The sequence below is a fragment of the Staurois parvus genome, unplaced genomic scaffold (assembly GCF_062004578.1).
Source record: "Staurois parvus isolate SC_StPar_1 unplaced genomic scaffold, SC_StPar_1.0 ptg002351l, whole genome shotgun sequence".
Classification (NCBI taxonomy): domain Eukaryota; kingdom Metazoa; phylum Chordata; class Amphibia; order Anura; family Ranidae; genus Staurois; species Staurois parvus.
In genome coordinates, this window is record NW_028320147.1 from 50,434 (window position 1) to 74,196 (window position 23,763).

At 43.8% G+C, this 23,763-nt stretch overlaps 1 protein-coding gene across 1 annotated transcript in view; it reads left to right on the plus strand.

Moving 5' to 3' along the window:
• The window catches only part of TMEM201 (transmembrane protein 201), a 72,011-nt gene that overhangs the window by 24,621 nt on the left and 23,627 nt on the right, over nt 1-23,763 (plus strand). The window contains exons 3-6 of the mRNA XM_089665787.1: nt 951-1,145; nt 2,788-2,964; nt 3,491-3,837; nt 4,234-4,437. Coding sequence (XP_089521913.1) covers nt 951-1,145; nt 2,788-2,964; nt 3,491-3,837; nt 4,234-4,437 — 923 coding nt within the window. The remainder of the gene's footprint in view (nt 1-950; nt 1,146-2,787; nt 2,965-3,490; nt 3,838-4,233; nt 4,438-23,763) is intronic.

Below are 23,763 nucleotides of genomic sequence, written 5' to 3' on the forward strand. Positions count from 1 at the left end.
CTCGTTTGAGATATTGATAAAATCTTACTTTTCAAAAGTGGTGTACTCATTTATGCTGAGCACTGTACATAATGGATAGATTAAGGCCAGTTATGCCTGGAGGGAGCCTACCCCTCAAAGGCACAGGGGCACCCAGAAAATGGCACAATGACAGCAAAGGTGTCCAGTGTACCCCTTCACCAATTAACCCATGGTACAAACAAATGGCAACTTCCCCAGCCTATAATTGGCCTCAGAAATTAGTTTTTATAAACCACACTAGACTGCTTCAGGCAGCACAAGCTCAATGCTTTGATTAAGGTTTTATGGCCGGTTCACACCATGCCTGTACATGAATCACACAGGACCATGTGCGATTCACACCGCATGCAAAATGCACTCCATTTGCAATCTGCAGTGGGTGTCAATACAAAGTTAATGACACCCCAAACGGAGGTCACAAACAGTGCGTTTGTACCACACAATCTAGTAGCAGTGTTTTAAAATGTAGTACATGCGTCCATTCAAAATAAGAAATCGCACTGCACAGAATGCATGCCAATTGCTCAGGAACACGCAGTCCGATCCTGTGCGATTCATGTGCAGGCATGGTGGGAACCAGCCCTTACTAATGACCGGTGTCCACTGATATAAAAATTGTATTGTAAGAATTCGTGCTTTTGGAAGCCACAGAGGCCAACCAGTTGCTATTGGCTTTCTGACAAATTCAGACTGGCTGGGGCCATTTTTGAGGTGGAAGGGCTCCCAATTAACAGGAGAAAGGGGGGGAGTGATGGGTTGTATTTTCAAACTTGCTTGATTTGCCTGAATATGTCCTAAGTTGCAGTAAATGTAGGTTTTTTTGTTTTATATATATATATATATATATATATATATATATTCTCAAGTTGTCCTTTTTAGCTGACTTGTATCTCTTGGTAGGCTTAACCGGTTTTTTCTTTTCTTTATAGAATGGTGACTACAATAAACCTATCCCCGCACAACACAGTGAACATCTGAACCATGCAGTATCCAGTGGCAGCACGATCAGCGAGGTCACAAAACCGCAACAGTGGGTGAACTGTCAGCTTCTGCTGTGTAGGAAATGCTTCAATAATCAGAACACCAAGATAAAACAGCTGGCATCCTTCATTCCCAGGGAAGAGGTGGGTAAAGGCAGACTTAAAGGAACACTACACTGTAAACCAAAATACAAAAAATTATATTCACTTACCCAGGCATGCAAAGGACAGGATTTCTGAATATCTGATACAGCACTTAAAAGCACCCTCCCTCATACAGTTAGATCCATATATATTTGGACACAGGCACCATTTGTTTTTTCAGGTGTTTACCAAAGCATATTCAAGCTATAGTTCTATCATGGATTTGGGCTGAAAGTGCGAACACTCAGATTTAATTTGAGGGTATTTACATTCAAATTGGAGGAAGGGTTTATGAATTACAGCTCTTAAGAGCAGCCATCCCCCCCTTTTTTTTTTTTCAAGGGACTAAAAGTAATTGGACAATTGAATCAAAAGCTGTTTTATGGCCAGGTGTGGGCTACTCCTTTTGTTATTTCTTCATCAATTAAGCAGGTAAAAGGTCTGGAGTTGATTCTAAGTGTGCTATTTTCATTTGGAATCTATTGCTGTGAACCTACATCATGCATTCAGAGGAGCTGTCCATGCAAGTGAAACAGGCCATTGTAAGGATTCAAAAACAAATCTATCAGAGAGATAGCGACATTAGGAGTGGCCAAATTAACAGTTATGGGAGTTGGGGATGGAAGTGTTCAGGAAAGGTATGGAGATTCAATATATTCTGGGGAGGGGGATTTAAGCAAAGAGATTGGGAAAAAGGGGGGGCTTGAATCAAGAGAGAAAGGACATGGATTAAATTCAACACTGATGGCTTGTTGTTAGGGTCTCTGTGCCTCTTACCTTTTCAAACAACTCATTCAGTTTATAATAGAGATGACATGCAAAACGTTTGTGTATATGAAAAACATAAAATACCTTTTTTCTTTTTGTGATTATGTATTCTCTCTTCTGAGCTTCAAAAGGAGCTCATAGAGCAGGGGGAGGAGAAACAGCAGCACACTGAACTTCCCGGTGAATGGTTATTCATTGGGGGGCTATGTCTGCACAAATCTGATGTATTGTGCAAGAGCAGTCAAAGCACAGGTAGAGAACTGACCACAATGTACTCTCGTGCCTAGTGTGATCCCCCTCCCCTTCCCCCCCCCTTTCCTCCTCCCCTTCCCCACTCCCCCCTCCTTTCCTCCTCCCCCCTTTCCTCCTCCTCCTCCCTTCCCCACACCCCCCCCCCAGAGGGACCAGCAGGAACACTAGGTGTTTCACTCAAAGGAAACAATACAAAGAGAACAGGATACTTTCAGTAGTAGTACTTGGTACTGCAGAATCACATCAGGAATATGAAAAATTATCTTATAGTGGGGTGTTAACTTAAAATTACAAACCTCCATGGTTTTCTCCCTCTTCAAGTTTTAACAATGGTAGTTGTATAGATAACAATTTTGTCATGCTTGTCAGGGCTAAAGGCCTTTCGTTCACTGAAGATGCTCTCCGTTCTGTTTTTGACTTTCTGAAAACAGTGTATTTCCTTGCTTTAGCAATCATTTTGTTTTCTTGTATTAAAAATATACATTAATCCAAATACGCTTCTGCATGGGTAAGGGGTGTTTTATGGAGCAGGGTGTCCCCACCTTCCCTCGAGGATGCATTGTATGCCATGCAATCAGCCATGATCAGATTTGGGAGGCTAAGCTGATTTCTCTGTTCACAGGATCGATATGATGAGGAGATTGAGGTGTACAAACATCACTTGGAACAGATGTACAAACTGTGCCGGCCATGCCAAACTGCTGTTGAATTTTACATCAAACACCAAAACCGGCAGCTGAGGGCAATCATGCTGAACCACCGACTGCAACGAAGGGAGGTTGACAAAAGTTATGTACAGGTAGGCAGATGAGATGTTGCTTTTGAATTGAACATCTTTATGGTAGAATTACCAAAATGTTTTAAATACGTTTTTAACCAGCAAAAAAACAACCTGTACGAACGCTGGACTGGTCATCAAGGTCCCGGCCTGCCCCCTAAGTGACATGGGCAACTGGAGCTAAATGCTGCATTCCAGTGGCAGAATGTGATTGCTTGACTGTCAATCCAACATCACAATACCCTATTGCCTGGTAATAGTGGTGATCAGTGACTTATAGTGGGATTGTGATAATGCGGCGGGCGATCTGACACTGACACTTTGCGGGAACTGACCATCATCAATACTATACGCTGTCACTGTACGAATGACACTGACTGGGAGGGGGTTAATAGTGCCACACAACATTAAAGGGTGTTCTTTTAAGACTTTCACTGTTAAGGAGAAGGTGCCTATTCTTCATAACAATATTATATTTGGGTGGGGAAACTCTTTTGATCCTTGTAACAATACCTGTTAATTGAATGCCTTGTCACGTGCCTTTCAGAGTTTTGCCAGTTCCTCGTGGATGCGGGTTCCTGTGCCAGTCATTGTCCTGCGCTTTCTGGCATTCCTCAGCTGCATGTTCCTGGTGTCTGTGGCCTGCTTGGGTTCCAGGGATCTGTTCCCTCCTTCCTTGACAAAAACCTCCAGATTTGAAGCGCAGATCGGGAACGCCTCCAAGCCAGATATAAGGCAGCCCACTTTTTGGGAGGGGGTCCTTGATCTCCTCCCGGAGCATACGCTGGAGAGCATTAACGACGCATGGCACTTTGGGAGAAACCATCAAGTTGGCTTAGTGGTCTTGGGTCTCCTGGCTTGTGTCTTCGCCATGGTTTTAGCTGGTCGAATCAGGTCAGTATTTCTAATGTTTAATAAAATTTCAGGTATGTTCAATAGGTGCAGAGTACATTTTGGTCAACATAACCGTAAATTAAATTCTCATGATCCTGCAGCTCTGGCTCTCCTGTTTGTAGGGAGCACTCGACAGCAGCTGGGAATTCTGGGAGCCTTGACGGTACTCATAGGCTCCCATGGTCCAGCTGTTGTAAGTGCTCCCTGCATTAGCCACTCCCTGACACCAGGGAGCCAGAGCACGCTTTATACATGGTACCTGTCAGGTCTTATATTCATTTTGAATTTTCAAGCCTATAATTTTAGTTTTTTTTTTTTTTGTTTTTTTTGTTTTTTTTCAATCCTCTCTTGTAGATATGTCATCAAATAAATCTTATGTTTTTTGTTTTTTTTAAGGATGCGACGAGTTGACGCTTGTGCGTCCTTCCTTTGGACCCTGGTGATGGGCATCTATCTAGCAGAAACCTACCTTCTTAGTGAATCACCAAGCTGGCTGGACACTGCCAAGCTTGGCACAACATCCTTGTGTTGCCTGGTCGGTTTTGCCTCTGCGGTGGCCACGCGGAAAGCAACAAGTCAACGGAGACAGCGGCCACGAAGGTCAGATCAAGAACAGTGAACCCTGGGACCTGAAAATCACTCTTCCCACTGTCAGCTGTTCATTGTACATCTGTCCGCTCCTCCTCCTCCTCTCCTCCCGTCCATCACTGTCCTCCAGTCATCTCTGTGCTGTTCAGTATTAGAATCAGCCAAACTGTGTAGTGCCATTTTAGTGGTTTTATGTTAGGTTAGTTCCCAGCACTTCCTGGTCTCCTCTTATTCGTTGCCTGAATCTGCTATAACTAGTAATAGGACTGCCCTTAACAGGAGACCCTTCTCAGGAAATGTTCACCTTTCTGAAGGTTTTTTTTATATTATTCTAGGCTATAAATTTCCCTGCTTAGTTACCATGACTTAGAACCAATGCCCTAATAAATACCTCGGCTCTGGTATACACTCTGCCCAGGATTCAAGGACTGCAGAACGTAATGGAATCCTCTTCCAGGGAATAGAAGGGCATAGTCAAGGAGCACAAAAAATAAGTTCTAAAAAGAAAAGTAGAGCGTGACTACAATCTTGTTGAATAACGTGTACCTCCTAACTAAAGGTCTGCTGTCTGTGACCCTTATTGGGGAGATTTTTCTCTACCTTCTTGGACTAGGTGGCAACAGTCACCAGAGCAGGAAGAGGAAAATCTTCTTCAGAATATGGACACAAGCAACAGTAAATGTCTTGACCGTTTTATAAGTCTTCCAATTGCAATCCAAAACTACTGTAATATAAAGATTTTCCCCAGACCTCTACTTTTTAAAGTTAGTAACCCCCTCCCCCAGTACTTAATATCTTATACCTACAGTTGCCTTTCCATTAGTTCTGATTTTATCTTCAAGGGGTTCTGGCAGCTCCAACAACAAAGCCATGAAGTAAAGGAACCTAGCAGAGCTGTAACAATTCAGTTGTGACTCCTCCCATCCTGCTTTTTTGCCCTAGTGTTATGGGTAGCCTGGTTGGCCAGTAGGTTTGGGGGCGGTGGGGGTAACCATCCTAGCGCTGGATGCAACTTGCTTAGAGGTTTGAGTGTGGGTGGGGGTTTGAGTTCAACCATCCTAGCGCTGGATGCAAATTGCTTAGAGGTTTGAGTAAGGGGGGGGGTTGAGTTCAACCATCCTAGCGCTGGATGCAACTTGCTTAGAGGTTTGAGTGGGGGGGGGGGTTTGCGTTCAACCATCCTAGCGCTGGATGCAAATTGCTTAGAGGTTTGAGTAAGGGGGGGGTTGAGTTCAACCATCCTAGCGCTGGATGCAAATTGCTTAGAGGTTTGAGTAAGGGGGGGGTTGAGTTCAACCATCCTAGCGCTGGATGCAAATTGCTTAGAGGTTTGAGTGGGGGGGGGGGTTGAGTTCAACCATCCTAGAGCTGGATGCAAATTGCTTAGGGGTTTTTGTGGCCTCTGGGATGTGTGGAGAGAAAACAAGGAACATTATGTCTTTGCCTCTGCTGTTCCTCCAAAACGCAGCTAAAGGTAACACTACATGTACACTTTAAAGCCCTCCAGAGTGAGGCATAGTTGCATAAATTTCATCCCTGCTAATTAAAGCAATACGCAGCTATATTTTAATCAATGACGAAAAACTTATTTTTTTTTTTTTTTCTTTTTTTAATACTTGGAATCTAATTTTCTCTGTGATTTGTGTGTAATGCTTTTTTTACGCAATGTTTTTTTTATATTGTGGTTTTGAGGGCTGAAACTTAATTTTGTAGCCTATAATAGGGGTGAACTAGATGGTTTAATTTCAAATGTTTGTCCACGTGTGCCATTTTAGCATTAAGTGATAGGATCACCAAGAAGTGTGTCATATTGTGCTTATGGTTTCCTACACATCTGGTCCCTGCTGAGCAGGTGGATGATAGGTCCGTGTCCGCTCCACTTATGCAGGGTGGACACACAGTCCATTGTCCTCCTGTGGGCGATCAGGTGTAATTGGACCACCTGTCTGTTTACATCCAACTTTCATCCTGTCTGCTAGATGGGGAACGCATCCCTATCCATCTGGTTTTCAGTGGATAGATTTGAATCGGATGCAGGCAAGTGTAAATGAACATGTCCATTTACATCAGCCGCTCCATAGAGGGCAATGGATGGTCTGATCGAGTCCACCAGAAAAATGGGCAGGTGGACCCCTTTTGGCCTGCCCGTATGAATGGAGCCTAAAACAAATTTTCTTCAAATACTTTCTTGACCAGACATTTAATTCGCTGCATGTAATTCAAACAACATAAAACTGGGCTTGAAGTTTGAAAGACTAGTCTTAAAAGCAGTGTCCATCCAAAACTGACATTTTGGTTGTTTGGGTACTGGGGGTCATTTATCCATTTGGTTCTTTTGTTTCTTTCTGGGACTCCAGAATTAGGAGAAGTATGACCAAAGCTTTTATGGCCATGTTTTTCTGGGTCACAGGAGTGCACTTGTGCCAGCTTTCAACGGGCTAAAGTTCACTGCTGGTTGATGTCAGACGCTCCAGGCTTTGAAAGTATCGAGGATCTAAGTGGATCCCGACATTGTCTCGATTGGCAGCTGGTTCAGCTTCTCAGCATTCTGATTAGAGCCTAAGCCAGCAGCTTCAGCCCTCTTCACGGCCCAGTGAGCACCAGAGGGGCGGGGCAGAGCAGTGACTGACAGCTGCTGCTCTCTGCTCAGAATGGATGGAGAACTTGGCGATGTGATTGTTCACTTCTCTGGCTTATAGCTGGCAGGAGACAGCTGCAGCAGCACACTGCAGTCATAGAGGTGAGTATAGATTTTTTTTTTTTGTTTTGACTCCCATAGTTCTCCTTTTTTAAGACTTTTTGCTGGCGTCGCTCACTCACTGAGTCTCGCTCCTCTTGTATCTTCCACTATGTAATTTAAACATGGGGGGGGCAGCAAGATGTGGACCTGAGTGCTAAGCTCCCACCTTCAGAGTTCTTTCAAGGTCCACTAAGCTTATGCACTATTCAACACTATAAAAACCTTTTTTTTTTTTTTTTTTTTTTTTTTTTTTCTTGATCTTTTGGGGATAACACAATCCGTTGCACTGTGCACACTAGAAACTTCTTCAGACTGGATTTTCTGGTTTGCTCACTTGGTCAGAGAAACATTTGGCCACATACATTTGCACATTAACAGCAGTTCAGGGCTGAAACAGCCAAATCTGCCAGCTGGTTGGCTCCTGTATAACTGCTTTGAGTAGAAACACTTTCTTTTCATATTTGTGTAAGCACTGATAAAATCAAGTCATTTCATTCTGACCTTCATACAGCTTTAATATAAGCTAGGTACATATTCAAGTAGCCATGATGCGGTGATCATGATGCGGTGATCTTGTAGGTGCTAGAATAATCCCAGTTAAATGTGAGTTTGCTGCCTTATTATAAATTTTAGTGAAAGATTAATATTTAGCATATTTTAGAGGTAGGTTGTAATCTCTCGTACTACACTAATAAAGAGCAGATCTTTGTGGCTATGCATCACTACATTTTTTTTTTTTTTTTTCTTTTTTACATTTTTGCAGAACAGTTGCTGCATTGAGAGCAGCACCCACAGACAGGGAAATGCCTGCCATTCATGTCGATGATTGGGCTTCACCAGAAGTATGCTGAGATCTGATCACAGCACTTGCTGGCTGAATGGGGTTCTGCAAACTTTGGTGCATCAGCAAGCTACAAAACATGGCTCTAGTCAAATTTTGTATTCTCAGTTATTCATTTTTGTTTGCAATGAGCACAAATGTATCATGACTACAAATGGCACAAATCTATTTAATATTGAGGTAGATGTAGGGTATAATATATGTGATTCTTATAAATTGTGGTGTTATTTATACTTAATTATTTAATCATTGTATTTATCTTTGGTGCACTTTTTTAGATTAAAGCATGGCAATGATGTATCTTTATTTTGCATTTGTTTGCATACATCATTTTTTGTTTCTGGGTAGCTGGATGGGAAGCCTACTTTCTGAACAGCTGATCAATTTCAAGAATTGACCTGTTATTGACTTAAGAGTGAGTACTGCATGATAACCTACAAACCAGGGGTGGACTGACAACTCATGGGGCCCCTGGGCAATAGGGGATCATGGGGCCGTGTCCTTGCACACCCAAAAAAAGCCTATGAAAGGTACCGGGGTATTTCATGGGGCCCCCTACTGAGCCCGGGCCCTCGGGCAGTGCCCGAGTGCTCTAAAGGTCAGTCTGCCCCTGCTACAAACACTGAAAGTTATCGAACATATAAACAGGATTTTTTTTTTTGTCTGCAGTAGGAAAAACACCAACACAGGGACCATAATACCACAAGGTAGAAAGTGGCTTTAAAACGTTAATTCTGATTTGAGTCCTGTTACAATCTGCATACAAAGACAATTTTGTTGAGGAAATGGGAAATCCTATCGAGAGTAATTCCAACCACTGTTCTCCTTACAGGTGGAGTCATTTAGGCCCCTTTCACATGGAGCAGACTTTGTTTTGCTCAGTAGGAGGATCTGTCTGCTGATCCCCTGCTGAGTAGAGCAGGCGGATGACAGTTCCATGTTTGCTCTGCTTATGCAAAGCTGACACAGACACAGCCTTCTGTGCTCTATGGGCAGTCAGATGTAAACGGACTGGCTGTCCTTTTTTACCCCCGGTCCACCCAGATGGAGGGGAACAGATCCCCTTCCGTTTTTGTTTTTAGAGGATCAGATCAAATTGGAGGTAGGCAGGTGTAAACACACACATCCATCTACATCCGCCGCTCCATAGAGAAGAAAGGAGGGTCTGCCTGAAAAACAGACAGGTTGGCCCGATCAGATCAATCTTGTGAAAGGAGCCTAAGACTGGCCATATATTATACAATTTTCTTGAGATTTTTGGCTTAGATTTACCAAAAACCATATAATAGGAGATCTAACCTAACACTTTCAATTTTATCCAATTAGGCACTACATAGTTGAAGGCAAATCTAAAGGAAATTGTATAGTGTATGGCCAGCCTTACCCACTGGTCCCATTGTTTTGGGATAATTGTGGTAATTTGTTTTGGTAGTTTGGGGGGTTTGCTGCCCTTTTCCAGAACCAAATTCTAGCTGTTAAAAAATAAATAAATAAATACCTGTGCTCTTCTTGGGACCTCAAATATCTGCAACTGATGATGTTTTCAAACTTCCAGGCGGCAGCAAAGGGGTGACCATTGCTAGCAGTGTAGAATAGGTCATTGACATCTTCCTGGGATGCATGATTTGTTCAGTACCAGACAGACGAGTTTGGAAACAAGCAGCCCATTCTGTAGTGATAAATCTGTTCTTCAGCGCTTGTATTGGTGTATGGCACCGATTCAAGCAATGCTTACATTTTCACTCATGTTGGAATGCAAGCCTCAAATTTTTAAAGCATTCCATTAATCAGTTCTTCATTGCTTCAGGATTTCCTTCCATTTCATCTGGGGAATGTGGGTTTTTTTTTTTGTTTTTTGTTTTTCCCCTTGTTCAGAGACTGCGCTGCAACTCATTCATACTCAGAAATGTTACTTGTAGAATGTTTGGTTTTTTTTTTTATATATTTGCTTTTTCATAATTTACAAAAAATATATACAAATACTTTTACATAATTGTAACACACACACACACCTCTAGAATCTACAAAAAACATATGTATAATCACATATAATAAAGCACGGAGAATCCCCTTCACAGAAACGAGGCAAAACCCTTTAAACCAGGGATCACCAAACGTTTTAAACATTGGGCCAGTTTACTGTTCTTCAGATTTTAGAAGGCCGGACTGTGGCCAGTGGGAATAGAATTTTTTTTTTTTTTTTTTCTGACCTCAGTGGGAGTAAGTTGTGCCCCATCTTTGTTATTGGGGGGGAAGAATAGTGCCCCATTGTCAACGTGGCAGGAATTATGCCACATTGTTGGTGTCAGTGGGCAAAAATGGAGTCTCTTGTCAGTGGGCTGAATGGTGCCCCAAAGGCCAAATAAAGGCAAGCAAAGTGCCTTTTATTTTAAACCTATACATGTTATAAACAGTACCATTTGAACTCCTTTTTAATCACAAGACAAAGAGGGGGTGGGGGGGGGGGATACGAAAACAATCAATCCTTCCCTTGTGCACTCAAACAGGAATTTCCTTCCATTTCATCTGTGAAACGTTTCTCTTGTTCAGAGACTACGCTTCCACTCATGCATGCTCAGAAGTTATACTTATGGAATGGTTCTTTTACACTGAGCTGGAACTGGCTGCATGTTCAGATTTTAAAGGAAAGCTGAGCTGATAGAAAAATGTTGGTTGCCGTTGATGGTCCCCTTTAAAATGCTGGCTATCATGCTGATTCAATGGCTTCAATACTTGAGAAGCCACTGACTTGGAAAAAATTAGCAAAACAGAAGTTCTGACTAACTGCGGCATGCTTGTTCCGGGTCAGTGACTTAAAGGGCTTGTTTTACTAAAGGTGGAGAGTGAAAAATCTGGTGCCGCTGTGCATGGCAGCCAATCGGCTTCTAACTTCAGCTTGTTCAATTAAGCTTTGACAATAAAATCTGGAAGCTGATTGGCTACCATGTACAGCTGCACCAGATTTTGAACTCTCCTGTTTTGGTAAATCAACCCCAAAGTATTGCAATCAGCTATGTTAGGGTCATGTGCAGCAGTGGTAGCCTGTATAGTTCTGTCAGCACAGGTTCCCTTTAAAAGATTACCTGTAATGACTTTTTATGTATGTAAATCTTATACCCAGGATGATGGTGCGTGTACATGGGTTCCTATAGCTGGCTTCAGAACACAAAACCCTTTTTATGCAAACCTTTACCCTCACCTAGATGTTTGAGTGTATAGAAACATTGGATGCCCTCAGCAACAACCTGCTTGCAATTAAAATACATAAATTGCATACAGAGTCACTCTGTGGCCTTATTTACATTTGTTTTGCCCTCTGAAGTGTTCTGCATTCAGCTTGCTCTTCAGAGTGAATTTGACACACGGTGAAGAGACATTATATCACCTCCACTTGTTTTAACTCCTTAAAGCGAAGTTCCACTCACCCTGTCAAAAAAATAATTCAGCAGCTACAAAAACTGTAGGTGCTGACTTTTTTTAAAAAAAACAGCCACCTACCTGTCCCGCGGTGTCCTCCCCGCAGCCCATTTCACCGGCCATCCTGTGTTCCAGGCGTCAGCATCTTCAGCGTGGGCACCCAGCTGTGACAGCTTGTGGCTATACAGCCGGGTACCCACTGCGCATGCGCGAGTAGCACTGCGCTGCATGAATGGTCCTGTAGTCTTCTGGGACCTGTCACATGTCCCACAAGACTACAGGGAGGGAGGACACCTTCTGCTTCAACCGGACGTAGGAGTGGGTATTTTCAAATTCGGGGTAACCACTCCCGCCTCCCCAAAGGTGCCAATCCTTAATGGGGAGCAGTCCTTAAAGCAAAACTTCCCCTTTTATGTGGAGCTCCTCTTTAAGCACCACACCAGTGCACTGCAACTATGTGAATTGTGGGGCACCCCCATTCCGATGAATCGGTTGTGTTTGGCAGCCAATTCAACAGATGCTTTCCAGCATCATTTACACTGAACTTGACAAACCTGCATTTATATACATTCAGAGGGCATTTCTAAATTCATGTCATTATATTTCTTTAAAAGGTGCCATTCACACTTTTCTATTTAACTGCATTTAGGTGTAGTCAGTTGAGCTGCATTTTATAGAATAGAATTCCCCTGCAGCCAGAATCCAATTAGCTACTCTAAACCTGGCTAAATCTGCTTTACAGTAGGAACCTCTAAATGCAGGTCCAGTGATCTGGGAGGCAAAAAGTTATTTCTACTTCCCAGATAACGTCTCCTGTGCTTAGAAAAGCTCAACATAGGAATGCCAATGTGAATAGGGCCAAAGGCTTAATTCATACAGTCACTGCCAAACCTGCATTAATATGCACTGTTCGTTCACCTTGCATTTGCTGCAGTCAGTTTAGAGAAAATAGAATTCCGTGCTTCCAGGATCTGATTAGAAACTCTAAATGCATGTACACACGGCTGAAGCCCAAAACCTCTAAGGGGTCTCCAAACTTTCGAAAGAAAGTGCATGTTTTTTTTTTATCTGTCACAATTTAGGGATGGGGCAGGCTATGCCAAGTAGGAGTAGAAAATGTATTGGGCTTGGTGGTCAGCTGGAGTAAAAAAAAAAAAAAAAAAAAAATTACATGGTGCCTGTAGTCAGGAGGAAGAATAATGCCCCATCATTGATGTCTGTGGGAGGAGTAGTGCCCCATCATTGATGTCTGTGGGAGGAGTAGTGCCCCATCATTGATGTCTGTGGGAGGAGTGGTGCCCCATCATTGATGTCTGTGGGAGGAGTGGTGCCCCATCATTGGTGTCTGTGGGAGGAGTGGTGCCCCATCATTGGTGTCTGTGGGAGGAGTGGTGCCCCATCATTGGTGTCTGTGGGAGGAGTGGTGCCCCATCATTGGTGTCTGTGGGAGGAGTGGTGCCCCATCATTGGTGTCTGTGGGAGGAGTGGTGCCCCATCATTGGTGTCTGTGGGAGGAGTGGTGCCCCATCATTGGTGTCTGTGGGAGGAGTGGTGCCCCATCATTGGTGTCTGTGGGAGGAGTGGTGCCCCATCATTGGTGTCTGTGGGAGGAGTGGTGCCCCATCATTGGTGTCTGTGGGAGGAGTGGTGCCCCATCATTGGTGTCTGTGGGAGGAGTGGTGCCCCATCATTGGTGTCTGTGGGAGGAGTGGTGCCCCATCATTGGTGTCTGTGGGAGGAGTGGTGCCCCATCATTGGTGTCTGTGGGAGGAGTGGTGCCCCACTCTTGGTATCAGAGGGAGGATTGGTGCCGTATTGTTGGTGTCATTGGGAGGAATAGTGTCCCATATCAGTGGAAGGAACAGTGCTCCGCAGGCTGGATAAAGACAAGCAAAGGACTGCATCTGGCCCGGAGGCCAGTTTGGAGACCACTCTTCTAAACACAGGACAAAGTGACCTGGCAAGCATAGCAGTTTATACTTTCCAGATAAAGTAGAGATGTACTGGGGTGCCAGTGAGAGGCCTAAACACTGTGGAAGTAGGAGCATTGTTAAAATACTTGTGCTTAAAGACTGGTTGCTGTGAATATAGGATCTATTTTTCTTCAGTTACTGCATTTTACATTTGAATGAAAAGACTTATGGGATCATGCCTTTTAGATTCAGTTCTTTGCTCCCCATTTTGCTTTCCAAAGATTTATTGAAGCAGTATAGGATTTTTTTTTTTTCTTGCCGTTGTGCTTACTTGTAGGGCTATAATCACTTCTGAAATCAAAAGCCCCAATTATCGCATGTGCCACAAGCCCGCGGCCTTTTGTTGTGGGATTACAACCTCTGTCCACTGGGTGAGTTGCAGGGAGAAGGGTCTGTGTGCTCCGCTGCTACACAGAGCAGCCATATGTCTTGGAGACCTCCTCAGTACAACCCAAAGTGTCCTCATTGCCTGTAGCATCCAGTCAGAAGTTCCTGCAAATGGTTTCATAATGCTGGAGGCCATCTGGTTGGTTTTTGTGTTTGCTTCAATTTGTTTGATTACTTCTCTTTTAATATAGGTTTGAGGTTATATGACAGTGCGGTTTTTCACATGCAGCCTGCATTATGTCCACAGCAACCCTGTTTCTGCATCAGAAAATGTTTGGAACTGTTCAATGTGCATGATGTGTACAGATATACATAAAACAAGCCTTTTTTGTGCGCTCAAGTAACAGTCACATGGTTGCAGGCTATTTGTTTCCTCAAAACGATTGACATCACTGTGGCTCGGAACACTGTCATAGGTTCCTTGCGGAACTTGAAAACAAAGAAACACAGCGCCTCTAAGTGTGTACTGTGAAGGTATTTCATAAAAAGAGAAGTAGTAACTCACATCTTAGAAATTAAAAACAGGCTCATGGGTAAGAGAGGGAGACATCTGTAGCCAGATTATGTTGTGTCTGATCCAGAGAGATCGATTGAGTCCGTCAGCAGGTGGTGCTGTGCATGTGCAACGTGGATGGTAAGCCTGGTGGAATCTCCAAGGTGTCTGCCAGCACATAGTGCCGTGCATATGCAGCATAGATGGTGGAGCCTGGCGGAGTCTCCAAGATGTCCAGGATCAGCATATGTGGTGTCTGACGTCATCAAAATGCGACGCGTTTCTGAGCATGTGCAGGACGAGATGAGTCCAGGCGCGCTCTTTCATCAGGCAGCTCGTCCTGCACATGCTCAGAAACGTGTCGCATTTTGATGACGTGAGACGCCACGTGCTGATCCCGGACATCTTGGAGACTGATCCAGGGAGGAGATCGATTGAGTCCATCAGCAGAGTCTCCAAGATGTCCGGGATCAGCATATGTGGCGTCTGACCATCAAAAAGCGACGCGTTTCTGAGCATGTGCAGGACGAGCTGCCTGATGAAAGAGCGCGCCTGGACTCATCTCGCCCTGCACATGCTCAGAAACGTGTCGCATTTTGATGACGTCAGACGCCACATGTGCTGATTCTGGACATTTTGGAGACTCTGCCAAGCACCACCATCCATGCTGCATATGCACTGCACCACCTGCTGACAGACTCAATCGATCTCTCTGGATCAGACACACATCATCTGGCTACAGACGTTACCCATGAGCCTGTTTTTAAATTCTAAGATGTGAGTTACTACTCTTTTTATTAAATACCTTCACAGTACACACTTAGAGGCGCTGTGTTTCTTTGTTTTCCCTTCTACAGAGTTATGCTTCGCTCCTACGCAGCTTGCCCTTAGTGCCTACTGGACTACCTTCACCCCTGCCCATTTGGAACTCATCAAACATACATGGACTGCCACACCATGCGCCTGTTATCCCTTTTGTATTGACTTCCTTGCAGAACTTAGACATCTGTAGGACTTGTTTGAGAACCTGAATATTCAGTCTTGAATAATTTTGAAAGCTTACCCATGATAGAGTTATACTTCAGTTACTTAGACCTGAACCTGTGTTAGCTGCATCTGTTAACTTCCCAGCCTTATTCATTGGTTTTCCCTATTATTTGTTTAATTTTTTTTAACAAAACTCACTCGCTTTGCCCGTTCAGGAAAGTGACAGTGTCCGCAGATAAGCCGGCATGTCTTCCAGGTATTTCTTGATGTATAATATATTGATCAAGATGCCATGCGACCCTTGATAACAGGGCAGGTATGGGGGAGCATGTCTTTCCAAATGTGATGGGGCTCAGGCCTAGGTGGCCAATTACAAGGGCTGAACACTGTCACATGGTGCTGGGGGGGTAATATCTGCAGACAATACGCATTTGCTCTGATTGGGCAAAGTCTGTCTAAGCATGCGTACAACTACTGGAAATTGCTAAGGTAGAAAATTATGTGACGTTGTCACCTGAGCCCTGGACAGGAGAGTCTGAATCCAATAAATACATAGAGATGAGCAAGACGACCTACACAAATCCTCATACGTAAGACTGAATGTTCAGATTCTTGCATAAGTCCTGTTGTGACTGTTTTTTTTTTTTCTTGTTGCTTTTTGTCTCCTCTGCAGTGTACCCGTCTGGCTGCCAATTTTTTTCATGTCATGCTCCTGCTTCTATCATACTGTACCCATTTCTTTTCTGATTATGTATGAACACTATGTACGTATTGCTTGTATTGGCAGCTGCTTTTGATTTTATTCAAATAAAAGCCCTCCAAGCTTGTTCAACAAAACTGACTTGACTCCAATAGCTGTGCTTTCATACTGCATGCCTCAGCCTTACTTTACGCACGGGATGGACAGAAACTGCTGGCATTCGGGGTAAATCAGTAAAGACTGAACATAAGGATCACCGCAAACAATGATGAACATCAGAATGAGAAATTAAAGAGCGTTCTCTCCCCTTTTTTAGTAGCTAAAGAAAAGAAAAAAAGCACTTTGACGCCATACAGACGTTAACATTTTAGATCTCTTTGATCTTTCCTTGTTTGATAAAGATTTGCTGAGAGACTCCAGCTTAAGCTGACTTTTTTTAAAAAGAAAAAAAAAAAAAATTTTCATCTGTTTTAGCTGTGATCCTTCTATGAAATGTCAGTTATCCTACCACAATGCACCCCTTTCCCCCTTTTTTTTTTTTTTTTTTTGCCAGAGTTGATAGGCAAATTCAGTGTGTTTTTGATAGCCATTTCAGTTTGACACTTTGGTTGCAGCTGACCTGCATTTGTCCTGCTGCGTTTTTCCTTCCAACCCTAAACATGTATGGGGGGAAATGTATAGTTAAGGGAACCTTACCACAGGCCCTTTTCTTTGTCCATTGAGGGACACCGCCTTTAACCTTTTTGGTTATTCTGCCTCCAGGAGGATTGGACACTGGCAAACGCACATAAAACGTTTGGCCAGCCCATGGTAAACCCTCCTACTACTGGCATGCCTCAGATTTTGCTAGTGACCTGGGAGGATGGATCCCTTTCTTCAGCTCTGCTGTGTTGAGAGTAATTTTTTTTTTTTGCTAGGAACCTTTATCCCCCAATTCACTATTCTTCTTTGTCGCTGCTGCAGCCTAATGTCTTTTGTTGCAGTTCCCTGGCACAGCTTTTCTCAGCCTGGCTTCTAGAGTACTGTGCCTGAACCCCGCTGGACTATATATGCTGCAGGGATAGTCTGGTGAAAAATACGTTCAGGCATTGAGTTTCACATGAGGTGCTTTCAAACTGTGTCCTGGTAAGTTGGTTGCAAAGTTCTTTCCAGGCTGAGGGGGTGGGAGCCTGTACTTCTAGTCTGTGGTCCTACCAGTCAGCCTCTTATCTGCACCTTTGGTTGTTCACCAAGGTGCTTCAGCACTCTTGCTGTACCCACATTGTGGGATACTTGGACAACTTACTGTTAGGGGAACAGTTGACACGGCCTCTGGACAATGAGCTGTTGATCATCAGATGTTACGACAATTCGGATATGTCCTAAACCTTCAGAAATCAGCACTGCAAATTAATCCTCATTTGTAGTATCTTGGTCTAGTCCTGGTCACAGGTCAGGCCAGAGTGTTCTCTCCATAGGAGAATCCTCAGATACCCTGGTCTCTGATTCAAGCTGTCGGTTCTAAAAGCTGTCCAACTCCTTTTTGCACAAGTTTTAGGCCGGATGGTTTGCTCTTGAGGAAATTTCAGGCCTTTTACAACACATTTTTTTTTTTAATTCATTTTTTGGTTTTTTTTTTGGGGACAATTCGCCTTGGTCTTTGGAATGATTGACTTGTCTTATCAGTGACTAGGTTTTCGTTTGTATTGTGGTTCAGGGATCTGAGGTCGGGAGGAGTCCTTTTTGTATTCATCCACTCTAGTATTTTCATAATAGATGCCAGCCTGCTGGGTTGAGTTAGAATCCTGGGCACCCTGTTGGTGCAGGGGACTCACTTGATCGGAGGAGTCCCGTGTCTCAAACAACACCCTGGAGCTTCAGGCCATTTGGATGTCTCTGCAGCATTGGACAAACTTACCTAGATTCAGTCAGACAACTCTGCATCAGTGGCGTACTTCACTTGATGGGAAGGAACTAGAGGTCTTGCCGAAGCAATTGTCAGATCAGATCCTGTCCTAGGCAGATCTTGACCTTTTTAGCCTTGTTGGCTATGTACATTGCAGATCTGGACCATTGACAGGCAGACTACTGTGCAGGCAGCTTCTGGTTGCCTACTCTGGTAGTGTTCAAAGACCAGTGTTGAAGGTAGGGGTCACCAGACTGAGGGCAATTCCTGTGATCCTCATTGGTTCAGCCCAGGCGGATGTCATATGACAACCTGGTAAGACCTCTATGGACCCTGGATCATTAAGATATGTCCCAAGGACTCATTTGCCATTCTGCTACACGATTGCTGGTTACCTCAATCTGTGTCATTTCTGTGATGCTAAAAGTAGGAAGTCTTTTCTCGAGGTCTATCATTGGATTTGGAAGGCATGCTTCACTTGCTGTGAGCTTTCAACAATATCAGGGGTCTGGTTTCTGCCCTTTCTATTCTGTTTCAGAGGCTATTGGGCTCCCACTCTGAGTAAGATCTTTGTACAGGGGGTCTCTCATGTTCTGTCTTGCTCCAGTTCACCAGAAGGAAATCTGTATCCATTGTCTGGGTAAGGTTTGGGCTTTGGGAGTGTCTCTCATACAGTGCCTCTCTCAGAAAGACTAACTCCCTTTCATCATGGTTGGACTCCATAAGGCTGCACTGGCTTCTTGTTTCACTATCCCTTTGTGACTCAGGAAACCATCATTCAAGCTTATGGTCTTGAAGGCCAGGTTCCACCCCTTCCTGTTCAGGCTCACTATGTGTTTCTTGGGCTTTTTGGCATCATGCAACCGTTTTACATTTAAATGGTGCCATCTCATTTTCTCCTCACATGTTCTGTTAGTACTACTAGGTGGATGTTTTGGCCCCCTATGACGCCAGTTTTGGGCATAAGGTTCTTTAGGCAGATCTTTTGAGCTGTAAGAAGGTCTCCATTTTTTTTTTTTTTTTTTTTTTTTTTTCTTCCTTGAGGGGGGAGGGGATTTTAGCATTTTGTTCACAATGTTGCCCACTGCTTTTTAACATCTCGAGGTAAGACTTCCTGTGTTTCTCAACAGATGGAAAAAGAAAATGGGATTATTGTGCTCCAACTTTTTTTTTTTTTTTGAGAGTACATTGAGGGACATGGGTCCTTGCCTTTTCTTCAGACCTGGCCTACAGGGGTGTTTTTTTTTTTTTTTGTTTTCAGACAAAATCCTTTTGTGGGTTTCACCAATCACGTTTGTATGTTTTTTGTGTATATTTCACATGGCCTGCCGATCACACCTGGTTATTCGGCTGTTGATATGCTCTCATAAGGCCTCATGTACATTGCTGTTCCTAAACTTCTTGCTTTCAGTGTCGTTCTTCTTTTTTTTTTTTTTCCACCTAAGCCTCTGAACGCAACACAATAAAAGCCTATGTGTACATGCATACGCAATCTTTTACCCACATTTAGGAGCAGCAGAGTTTAGAGGTAGGAAAATTATCCTCTTGTGAATTCAGGAGAGGACTGTTTTTTAACAGCAAATCGTCAAGTGCGGCAAAAACTTGCATTAACGCTTGGAGGGTTTTAGCGTTTGGGCATTTTTTCAGTGGCAAGAAATTATTTTGACCAATGAAATAAACACTCAAGCTCTTGATGCGGGTAATTGCGGTACACATATTTACCAGTATCATGCAGTTTTGTTGCTGCCAGAAAAACGTCCAGGGCAAGTATCGGTGTCCAATGGGCATTTACCCTAGAACAATGCAATAAAAAGCTTGAAGAATAATATTGCATTTCAAGGTTGTTTTTGGTAGAATAAAAAAGGATCAGAACTTCCTGGGTTTTCTTGTGCCCCTTTAGGGTTCCTTCAGACATTAACTGTCTGTTGTGCTGTTATTTACTTTGAATCAGCTGCCAACACAAGCAACACTCCAAAATCAGGACCTGCAGCTCTGTTTGTTTGGGTAATGCTGGGCTGTTGGCACCCAGTGTACCTGTGAATTGCAGTGCTAAAAATGAATGTCACTGCAACACACAACGTTTCCATTATGTAGTGGTGTAAAGCCAACCTTCAGTTTCTCAGTTGGGGACACTGTTAAGATTTGATGCCAGCATCAGGACCAGAAATGTTCTCTAACTGGCACTGACAGCAGTGAAGACCTGACAGAGGCTTCTTCTCAATCTTCATAAAGATGCTACCTCTCCAGGTGGTCTTCATAAAGATGCTACCTCTCCAGGTGGTGGTCATAAAGATGCTACCTCTCCAGGTGGTGGTCATAAAGATGCTACCTCTCCAGGTGGTGGTCATAAAGATGCTACCTCTCCAGGTGGTGGTCATAAAGATGCTACCTCTCCAGGTGGTGGTCATAAAGATGCTACCTCTCCAGGTGGTGGTCATAAAGATGCTACCTCTCCAGGTGGTGGTCATAAAGATGCTACCTCTCCAGGTGGTGGTCATAAAGATGCTACCTCTCCAGGTGGTCTTCACAAAGATGCTACCTCTCGCAGGTGGTCTTCACAAAGATGCTACCTCACGCAGGTGGTCTTCACAAAGATGCTACCTCTCGCAGGTGGTCTTCACAAAGATGCTACCTCTCGCAGGTGGTCTTCACAAAGATGCTACCTCTCGCAGGTGGTCTTCACAAAGATGCTACCTCTCGCAGGTGGTCTTCACAAAGATGCTACCTCTCGCAGGTGGTCTTCACAAAGATGCTACCTCTCGCAGGTGGTCTTCACAAAGATGCTACCTCTCGCAGGTGGTCTTCACAAAGATGCTTCCTCTCCCAGGTGGTCTTCACAAAGCTGCTACCTCTCCCAGGTGGTCTTCACAAAGCTGCTACCTCTCCCAGGTGGTCTTCACAAAGCTGCTACCTCTCCCAGGTGGTCTTCACAAAGATGCTACCTCTCCCAGGTGGTCTTCACAAAGCTGCTACCTCTCCAGGTGGGTCCCACAGATCGCCCACCAGCCATGGTTGCTTACCTCCTGTGATCTGTTCATCCTCATAGTATCCAAATACAAGCAGGCTGCATTTCTGATGTTTTTTGTTCACCTTTAAAGTTTTAAAAAAAAAAAAAAGTTCACCTTTTTAGAAAAAAAAATAGAAAATGCCTAAGATTTTGCAGAAATGTGCATTTATTTTTTTCTACACCAGCCTGCATATTATTGCAGACTGCAAACATTTCCTTTTGACTTTCTTACCTGTACCTCTTATATGATCTTTCTGTTAGCAAGCTGAAGGATGTGGCCGACAGGACTTGCAGTTTATTCATTCACAGGTCACTGTGAACGAATGACTGACTCTGCTTTGCTCATTGTTACAGGGGAAAGGGGTGACTGGGTAAGCAAAGCACAAGCTGGAACATGTTACACCCGAAATACAGGTTACAAGTAGTGGAAACTCACAAAGTCAGAACCCCTCCTGCCCCTTAATTGCATTTCTGTCCAATAGGGGTTTAGACATGGTTTTGCGTTGCTTGCAATAAAGCTTGTTGGATATTTGCTTAGGTGGGATTGGACTTGAATTCAGCAGTGCATCTCATAGCTTTGCTTAGTTTGCCTACCCTAAAGCAAGTTGGGGTTCTAATGAGAATTATTTATTTATTTTTTTCTTTCACTTTTTGTTTTTTTTTTGTTTTCGTTTATTATTTAATCTTAAAAGGTGTGCATTTTTTATTTTTGTTTTTTTGCATTTTAAAAGGTGTGCATTTTTTTTTTTTTTGTTTTTTTTAACCCAACTATGTACACTGTGAATTCTGCGATCTTGGTAGGGGAGCTACTTGATAGTGTTGTGTCCTGTTTTATCTCGGTACAATGTGTCCCGTGAATTGAACTTTGAATTGAGGAAGGTTTGCCACACCTAATGGACTTTAACTTGGATGAGATTTACAGACATCCACTGGGTTACAGGTACCCAGGACATACAGGTATTTGAAATGCAGAACTTTAAAGTGGTAGGGGAGCTACAGGATAGTGTTGCCTCCTGTTTTATCTCGGTTCAATGTCTCCCATAAGTTGTGAACTTTGGTGTCCTTTTATGATCAGAGATCAGCGGCGATCCGGAGGATCGTTGCTGATCTCTGATCATTAGTGGTTTACGAAACAGATGATCGGTGGAGAACATGTTCTCCGCTAATCATCTCAGCACACAGACAGCCAGTATATGAAGGAGCGATGGCCCTTTGCTGGTGATCTGTGTTCTCCCTCCAGATACTCCAGCCCAGAGCTGGAGAATCAGAGGAACCGCAAATGAAGCAGCTGTTTAGTAAACTGTTTTTGACTGACCTCTTACTGTAATCTCGCGAGATTATAGTAAAAGCAGCCGTTTTCCAGCGTTTGTAGATCGCTTCTCCCTTCATTCGGAGAAGTGATCTACACCGCTTCATAAAAAGGCATTCACAGGAGAACTGTATTCTCCGAGAATGCCGGAGAACTGAGCTGCGGTCATTTACCGCTGCATGATAAAAGGACACCTTTGAATTGAGGAAGGTTTGCCACACCTAATGGACTTTAACTTTGGCTGAGATTTACAGATATCGACTGGGTTACAGGTATCCAGGACATACAGCTATTTGAAATGCAGAACTTTAAAGTGGTTGTAAACTCTTACATAAACCCAGTGAAGTGCCTGGCCTCAGGTGATACAGAGATCGAACCAATCCTCCTACATAAATTGTTCCTTTTCTATCTGCAGTCTTCTCTTCTCTACAGCTGTTCAAAGTGCTGAATTTTGAAACTTGTCTGAGGTTCAGAAAAAAGGGGGATGGAGAGCTGACGTTACTCTGCAGAGCTCAGTGAGGAGAGCTCTGAGAGCCGATTGGAGGGAAGGCACACCCACCTTCACACAGCTCACAGGAACAGAGTTGAGGCTGGAGGTCCCTCCCCTGTCACCATTTTTCTCTTGGTGTCAGGAAAACCTGTCAAAAGTCTCTTATGCTGATAGCAAAGGAACAAAGCAGCAGACAAAAGTGACACTTAGCCCTCTTAATTGAGACACGTACACACTGTGAAGGGATTTGCTTTGTTCATATTTCATGTCTGAGGTTTACAACCACTTTGGGCTAGGTTCACATATGTGCGGGTGGTGCCGCTGCGGATCCGCACAAGAATCTGTGCAGCCGCACCACCCACATAAGAATGTGGACCCGCGGGCGGGTGCCATTATTTCTAAAGGCACGCCGCCCGCACTGGAAAACGCAACCGTGCTGGGAACCGAGGATCCCGTGCGGGCTGCGGTTTCCAAAGAAGTGCAGGGACTTCTTCCCTGCATGTCCCGGGGCACGGGAGTCCATTCAAATGAATGGGCTCTCGTGCCCGTGCAAAACGCGGCCCGCAGGAACGTACATATGTGAACCAGGAGTCAAAGCGCATGCTTTCAGGGGCATAACAAAAATACTTTGCGATTTAAAGATGAAAAAAACCTGCTCATTATTACCAATTAATTAAAAAAAAAAAGCATTAGCTTGTCTCATTATGTACAGACTGTTGGTGATGTGCTGTCCTTCAGCCAGCCTTGCTCTGGTTCTGCCCCAGCTCTCTCAGCTGCTGGTACGACAGATTCTTGATTGTATGGCCTTGCTGGCTGAGGGTGCATTGAGCTGTAGGACAGCTGCTTCAAGCGTCTGCTTTTTATCAAGGCTTTTAGTGTTGGGAAAGTTGGACAGTCTCGCCGTCCTAAGTGCCTTCAGATGCTGTGCGGAGCTCTGCCCAGCTGCTGAAGACAGGTGCTGGACAAACACATGGTAGGATCAATGTTAATCTTTGAGCACAGGGCTTGGATTATAAATCTTAAAACACTATATCTTCAGATTTCTTATTCCAGTGTCCCCCTGTGGGCAGATTGTAATTGCCAATACAGTCCAAGATCATAGTTATATG